Source organism: Setaria italica, chromosome I, assembly GCF_000263155.2.
Source record: "Setaria italica strain Yugu1 chromosome I, Setaria_italica_v2.0, whole genome shotgun sequence".
Classification (NCBI taxonomy): Eukaryota; Viridiplantae; Streptophyta; class Magnoliopsida; order Poales; family Poaceae; genus Setaria; species Setaria italica.
In genome coordinates this window covers 29783236-29790363 of record NC_028450.1, presented here as the reverse complement: position 1 = coordinate 29790363, position 7128 = coordinate 29783236, and the positions used below count along the sequence as shown (strand labels likewise).

At 52.5% G+C, this 7128-nt stretch overlaps 2 protein-coding genes across 2 annotated transcripts in view; both read left to right on the top strand.

The window, feature by feature from the left end:
- Positions 1–7060, top strand: part of LOC101773823 (high-affinity nitrate transporter-activating protein 2.1) — a 13259-nt gene extending 6199 nt beyond the window's left edge. The window contains exon 3 of the mRNA XM_012843924.3: positions 6791–7060. The gene's annotated coding sequence lies outside the window, so the exon portion shown is untranslated. The remainder of the gene's footprint in view (positions 1–6790) is intronic.
- On the top strand, positions 5462–7060 carry LOC101773406 (high-affinity nitrate transporter-activating protein 2.1). The gene is made up of 2 exons (XM_004952920.3): positions 5462–5807; positions 6327–7060. The coding sequence occupies exons 1-2, from the start codon at positions 5660–5662 to the stop codon at positions 6788–6790; spliced, it is 612 nt and encodes a 203-aa protein (XP_004952977.1). The 5' UTR covers positions 5462–5659; the 3' UTR covers positions 6791–7060.
- Positions 7061–7128: the final 68 nt, after the last annotated feature.

The following is a 7128-nucleotide window of genomic DNA, read 5'->3' as shown; positions in this document are numbered from 1 at the left end:
GTGTCAAAATAAAAACACTCGGCAAAGCCCCTCTTTGCCGAGTGTAAAAAAAAACACTCGGCAAACTACCATCTTTGCCGAGTGTTTTTTTTACACTCGGCAAAGAGGGGGCTTTGCCGAGTGTTTTTTATTTGACACTCGGCAAAGCCTCGATTTGCCGAGTGTTTTTTTTTTGCCGAGTGTTTTTAGCTTGGCACTCGGCAAAGAGCTTGTTTGCCGAGTGCTCGCAAAAAAACACTCGGCAAAAAAAATACACTCGGCAAATTTAAGGTTTCCCGTAGTGACGCCATCATAGAGAGATGTGATCTCCCCGGTCCTTCTTACACCTGCAAAAATAAGAAGCATGTATGCGCTGCCATTGGAACGACTTTCTCCTAAAACCTGTAGAGCCAGCATCGGATTCCATAATTGACTAAGGTTTGCCCATCTCACCCTGATACAGGACTTACAACATATCACAATTTCAAGAACCAGTTGTTGCACGTTAAGTAATATCATGTGATTTTTTCCAAGTTATGATGATTAGCATCCATTCATCAACTAATATATTGTTAAGCTTTCAAGTTTTAGCAAGATCATTTTTTCAAAGCTCTGATTTCTCTCGATTTCTCCCAACCCAAATGTGCTCTGGTTTTGGAATTTCTGGTTCATGTTGCAAGCGTAGTCAATGAGTGTATTTGTAATAGTATGTGGCCTGGGTCAGGTTAGTTCGACTAGGATCTGGAGTCATTATCTTGTTTATCAGCTAGCATCCACATGTGACCCTAATAATCAGGAGTTGTACATGGTTTCTCTTTTACCATTTTCTATCTTACTAAAAGTGAATTTTCACTGTAGCTTATTAAACTATTCTCGATGTCGTCTATAAATTTTAAAGTGGTCATCTAGGTCCACAATCTAATAAAGAGTGACTATGAAGGTCCAAGGGCATCCACGGAAGCACCTTTTCACCTATGTGGCCATGCAATGTGACAACAAGTTGCAAAAAGACTCCTCTATCTTTCATTTCTCACTCTCTCATCAAGGCATCCCACCCATCGCAGAGATGCCCTGCTCGCGGACCGCGTGAGCACCAAGAGGATGGACCACATTCGCATCCGCGTTTCAAATCCGAGCGCCGACAACACCACCACCACGCACAAATCTCCTGATGAAAGGAAGTAGTGGAGAATGAGTTCGTGGTGCTTTCACATCTGTGTTTCGTAGACATCTCTATAACTTATAGAGGAGATGACAGACCTCTACTGACCATTTTTACTATAATAGCCGTACAATTAACTCGGAATTAAGGCATCGACTATATACTTATCACATCTAATGCTCGTTGTCAAAAGTTAACATGCAGATGGCAAAAGGTTTACACCAATTTTGCTTGGTTGCTCACTGCGTCGCAAGGCGCAAGTCACATGTTCGTCTACACAAATACATGCTTGTTGTATAAACCATGCCTCATTCTCTCATTCATTTACGTATCAGAGAAGCTATAGACCTCTTCTATTTGGGTTGACAGAGTATTCATGTTGTGCACTCTTTACTTTTGGATTCCATAAATAGGATTTTCGATGGGCCATTTTCCCACCAGGCGGGCGCCAAAGTTCGAAACGGCACTCGCTACAAGCGTTCAAAGAAGAAGTGGAATGAAAAATAAATAAAATTACGTAAAGGAAAGAATTTTGAAGAGCACAACAGACTCAGATTTGGGCGAGCCCCCGCATCACTCCCGTGTGAGCGACACGGGCGGATGAAACCCTTGCCGCCGCCGCCTCTTCCTCCCTCTCCCCACCACCGCGCTGCCGCTCGAGCCAGCCGCCGGAAGCCCGCGCGGCTCGCGAGGACGGCGGCGGTGGGGTGGCTTGCTTCCCTTCCTTCATCTCTCATGGCGGGCGCGGCCGCCATGGCTGTCGGAGGGAATCACCGTAGGGCGGCGCGCGGCCATGCCGGTGAGACTGGATCCGAGTCCCCCACGGCCGGATGCGGGGTCCACGCGGGGCGGCGATCAACGCTGGGGTGGATGCCGCGCGATGGCGTCTGCGCGGGACGAGTTTGAGCAAGGGGTGGAGCGGGTGGCCGCGGTTTCTCGAGCAAAGTGGGGGTCGACCTAGCCCTCCAGCGGCCAGATCCGCAGTCCACGACGACGAGCTCCTAGAGAGCAGCGACGGCGCGGAGGCCAACAGCCCGCAGTGCTGCTACAGGAAGGCGTCCGCCACCGCGAGCGGCATGACCGGCTGCACTAGTGGGCTCTGCGCATGGAGTTCGCCAGGTTCCACGACGTGCCTCTGAGCTAGATCGCGTTGAGGCAGGAGGAGGACGTGCTGAGGAGGTGTGGAGTGGGAGGCTGTGAGAGCTGGGAGCACGGGGGGTGCCTAATGTTGTGCTGGAGGTCATGGCCTCTCTCGGTCTCGGCATGGCAGGGTGGTGGCGTTGGCTGGGAGGAGAGGTTGATGGCGGTGGCCGTGGTGGGTGATGAGCTTGCAGCGGCGGCGAGCGGGTGGGTGTTGGGTGAAAGCCTGCTCGGCAATACGCGACGTGGGGAAGCAGTGAAGGCATGAAGCGGCGGAAGCATAAAGCGGGGAAGCGGCGCGATGTGGGTGCTCATGGGCGTGGTGGCCGGCGGCAGCCGCATGCATGAGGTAGTGGCCCGCGGGCGGCAGTGCATGGGGCAGGGCACGGTGCGAAGGTGGCGCTAGCGTGGAAAATAGTGACACGGAGGGGCGGCGGCGCAGGCCACGGCGCAAGGAGGATGACTGACGGCGAGCGAGCGGAGGTAGAGGTACGGCTGCGTGGTGCGAGGAGGCGCGGTGGCGACGTCGCCCCGGTTGGACTGCAGTGATTGTGGCCGGGAGTGCTGAGCCGTGAACGTGTAGGGGTTGGGATGCTTCGGGCGAAAGCCCTCGCGGGCATTCTTGCTGGTGGAGATGACGGCAGCACCCTAGGGCGTCATTCTTCCCGTTGGGGGTGTCATTGCTGAGCTACAACCCTACTGCATGGGGTCCTCTGGATGAAAACCCTGTCCAGATCCTGGACTAGCGACGGTGGCGCCATTGGCGTTGTGCCCTCCTTGGAGGCGTCGTCTCTAGAGACCCATCTCGGCCTGTGCCAGTCCTAGTCCATTAGTCATGGACGGCCGCAGCCGGTGGTGACAATTCCGTCGCGTGGCAAGCTGGACGGGTGTTACCGAGGTCATGTGGAGGCGATCGTAGTTATGGTGGTGGCCAAGGGTTGTCGATCTTGGCCGCTTGCAGTGGATCGCGGTGGCTGGCGTTTCTTGGCAACGGTCAGTGCGGCGTGGGACTGCGTTGGAGGACGACGCTTGCGGCAACGGCATCATGGGACAACTAGGCTTGCAGCGGACCGCGGCGGGTTGCTCAGCTTGGCTGGACTACCCGGTGCGTACATCGTTGGAAGACGGCGCAAGCGACTTCTCTGACTTGCTGACATGACGGCGGATGCTTTTGCGCGGGTGAAGTAACGAGGCGAAGTCGACCTGCAACGCCGGCTTGGCTAATCGACGGAGATCTTGTGGAGCGGGGCAATATTGCTTACCACTTTGACAGCGACAAAAGAAACGGATCCATGACGTGGAGTACTATGGCGGGCGTGGTGAGACCCCCGCACGTGGTGTTTCTTCAAGGCGATGAGAGTGAGGTGGAGTCCAACGGCGGATGTGGCGAGGTCCCCGCGCATTGTGTTATCGCGGTGGCGACTGCGAGGCAGCCTAAGAGAGGTCCGGATTCGGTGGTATCACTCTGTCAGATAGAGTGTGGTGTTGCAGCGGCACTACAGCGGAGGGTCTCGTATGGCGGTGGCCATCTCGGTGCAGTGCAGTCTGTTTCTATCGGTTCCCTGTCGATGCCGGACCACGCCTAGACGTTTCGGCGAGTTATGAGCGTGGATGTTGGTGGGTGCCGCCGTGGCGAGCAGAGCGGTGAGACCGTGTTGATGTCCCAATCCAATCGGTAGGGTGTGATAGTTTTGGTGTTGAGTGGCTATCTGCATTGATGTCCTAATCCGACCAGGCGAGTTTGTATTGTTTTTCTTTTCTTTTCCTTTTATATTTTTTCAGTCTGAAATTCTTTTTTTAATATAATCGGCAGCTCTCCAATATGGTTCGTTCAAAAAAAAGAATTTTTAAGAAAAGATAGATAAAAAGATAAACCAAATTCTGAATTGTGATTCAGATACCCTCGAAATGGAAGTTGGCCTGTCCACTTAAAATTGAACGCATGATTCCGTCAATAATTCAGTGCCGTCCTCCTGTTTACTCTTTAATTCTTATTACGTGACATCGGCCCGTTGATAAGCCGTGCTCCTTGTCGCTAATTCTTATTACGTGCTGATAGAGGCGAGTCAATCAAACGTTGCACTTTGTAACCCTTAATCTTTGCTAAGAGTCACATGACCCCGTACATCTCGATCGATCCTCTTTTAGTTGGCGCGCGGGTTTTACCATGTGAAGCAATGTGCCGGCATGCTGCTGTCGCAACTAGCTCTTCATCAAGCTATCGACAGATGAGATGCGCTCCCATTGGAACCGAAATGGGTGGAAATTCTGTTCGATTCTGTCGTGCCGACCGTGCGAAAGTGAAACCACCCTTCCCCTCGCCGCAGGCATGTAGTCCGCGTGGATTTTGAACACCACAGCTGACATATGCCTCCATGTCCATTCCTGCCGTGGGAATCTCTGCACCTGGTCTGCCTAGTCCTACAGGCTGCGGCCGCACCATCTAAATGCATGTTTGAATATCAGTAGTTAAATTTTATCACATGTCACATCGGATATTCGGATGCTAATTAGTAGGACTAAACATAGCTAATTATAAAATTAATTGCAGAACTTCGGGGCTAATTCATGAGACCAATTTATTGAGGCTAATTAATCTATCATTAGCAAATGGTTACTGTAGCACCATATTGTCAAATCATGGACTAATTAGCCTTAATAGATTTATCTCACAAATTAGACTCCATTTGTGTAATTAGTTTTATAATTAGATTATATTTAATACTTCTAATTAGTATCCAAATATCCGATGTGACTGTGAAGTTTAACACATGTGAGCCAAACACCCCCGACCACCCGGTCGCCGCGCCGCGCCGCGCCGTTGGATGCCGCCTCGCCACGCCATGCGACGCAACGCCCTGCACTGCATTTCGTGGCCTTGCGTAGGGGCACCGGAAGAGCCGCTGGTTCGTTTCGTTCGTCCCCTGGCCGCGTCAGCTGATTTGCGAGCAGGGTCGAATCGATCGCGCGCGGTCGCCGCATCCCACCAAGCCGGAGCCCTTCGGGGCCCCTCTAAAAGCAAGTCAGGCTCGCGAAGTGACCGAAAAGATACATTACTACCAGCTGCAGCGCTGCTGTTGGCCCTGCCCTCGTCAAGATCTGACTTTTGAATCGCATAATTAGCAGCTTGTTTATTAAGCTTAAACGATTGATCCTACTCCTTGCCGACAGGGCCGCGAGCAAAGTCAACTGCTCGACACCTCCTCGGCCAACGTGCCTATATATTCTCGGCTAGCCGCGTCCGTACTCATCCAACCCAACTCCAAGCACCTCATCAGATTCCTCGCCTCCGTCTCCGACCACCCACCAGTCAGGTAACTAGCTAGAGAGGAAGAGATCACCGGCCGGCGATCGATTATTAACGCGTCAGGAGAAGCGATGGCTCGGCAACAAGGCGCCGTGGTGTTCTCGTTGCTTGCGGCGGTGCTTCTCTGCGGCTGCCTGCCGGCGCCGGCCGCCGCGGGGGTGCACCTCTCCACGCTGCCCAAGGCGCTCGCCGTCACCGCCTCCCCCAAGCCCGGCCAAGGTGCGCGTTCAATGTGTATGGTGTTATACTGTTATTTACTCATATTATTTACTCTCTATGTTTGAAATTACAAGATTTCTTTCATTTCATTACTAATAATTTTGTATCACATAAATAAAATATTATAAACATTAACAATGGAGTGATGGTTCATCAAATTAAGTCTTTCCTAACATAACAAGCTAATAGAGTTAACTAGCCATCACCACCACGAAGAAAGGGAGATCTTGAAGACTTGAATGATCGTTAATGACATCACGTACGACTCAGGGTGGAGTTGCTCCCCATGTTCTAGTGTTCGTCTTTTACTCTTTTACCTTCCTTCTTAAATGGCTGAACTATGTTCTTTTGTTGCTTGCAATGCGTCTGAAAAGCAAACCGAGTAAGAAACATTTTTGAAGCTATATATCTAGGCCGGGCAGTAGTAGGAAAACCTTTCACCGTCCATTTCCCGCGTGTTCGAAGGTCAAAAAGTAGAATCTTTATTGTACTCATCACGAAATCCATGGCCATGCGCAGTTCTGCACGCCGGCGTGGACACGGTGACGGTGACCTGGTCCCTGAACACCACCGAACCCGCCGGCGCCGACGCCGCGTACAAGAACGTGAAGGTGAACCTGTGCTACGCGCCGGTGAGCCAGAAGGACCGCGGGTGGCGCAAGTCCGAAGACGACCTGAGCAAGGACAAGGCGTGCCAGTTCAAGCTCACCCAGCAGGCCTACGCCGCCGGCGCCCGGCGCAGCTTCGACTACGCCGTCGCCAAAGACATCCCCTCGGGCACCTACTACGTGCGCGCGTACGCGCTCGACGCGTCCGGCACGCAGGTGGCCTACGGCCAGACGGGCCCCGAAGCCGCCTTCGTCGTCGCCGGCATCACGGGCATCCACGCCTCCATCAAGGTCGCCGCCGGCGTGTTCTCCGCCTTCTCCGTCGTCGCGCTCGCCTTCTTCTTCGTCATCGAGAACCGCAAGAAGAACAAGTAGGGGGCCAGCGGGCGGCCGTGTGGAACGCATGGCGTCGTCGCGTGCTGAGTTCTTAATTTCCGGCCCGGTTGTAAGCTAGCTTGGTCTGCTTCACGGAGACATGTGAGTGGCCGGCCGGTGCTTAAAATTGAAGGTGTGAGTGTCAGAGCTGCATCCATGGATGGATGGATTTACACGGGTGCAGCGCAACCCAACTATTTTCGGTGTATGCTTATTTCTTTGTCGTGTGCGTGAAGTGAAGAAGATATGAAATAACTTTGGTTACGATAAGTTTCTCTTGTCAGATGATGTGGTTTGGATATGCGCGATTCAACACAAAAAAGCGACCAAGAACAAGA

Bases quoted from the DNA above. Each gene is read 5' to 3' on its own strand.
- LOC101773406 (XM_004952920.3), top strand. From the start codon at position 5,660: ATGGCTCGGCAACAAGGCGCCGTGGTGTTCTCGTTGCTTGCGGCGGTG. The intron at 5,808-6,326 runs GTGCGCGTTCAA...GGCCATGCGCAG, and splicing joins CTCCCCCAAGCCCGGCCAAG to TTCTGCACGCCGGCGTGGAC.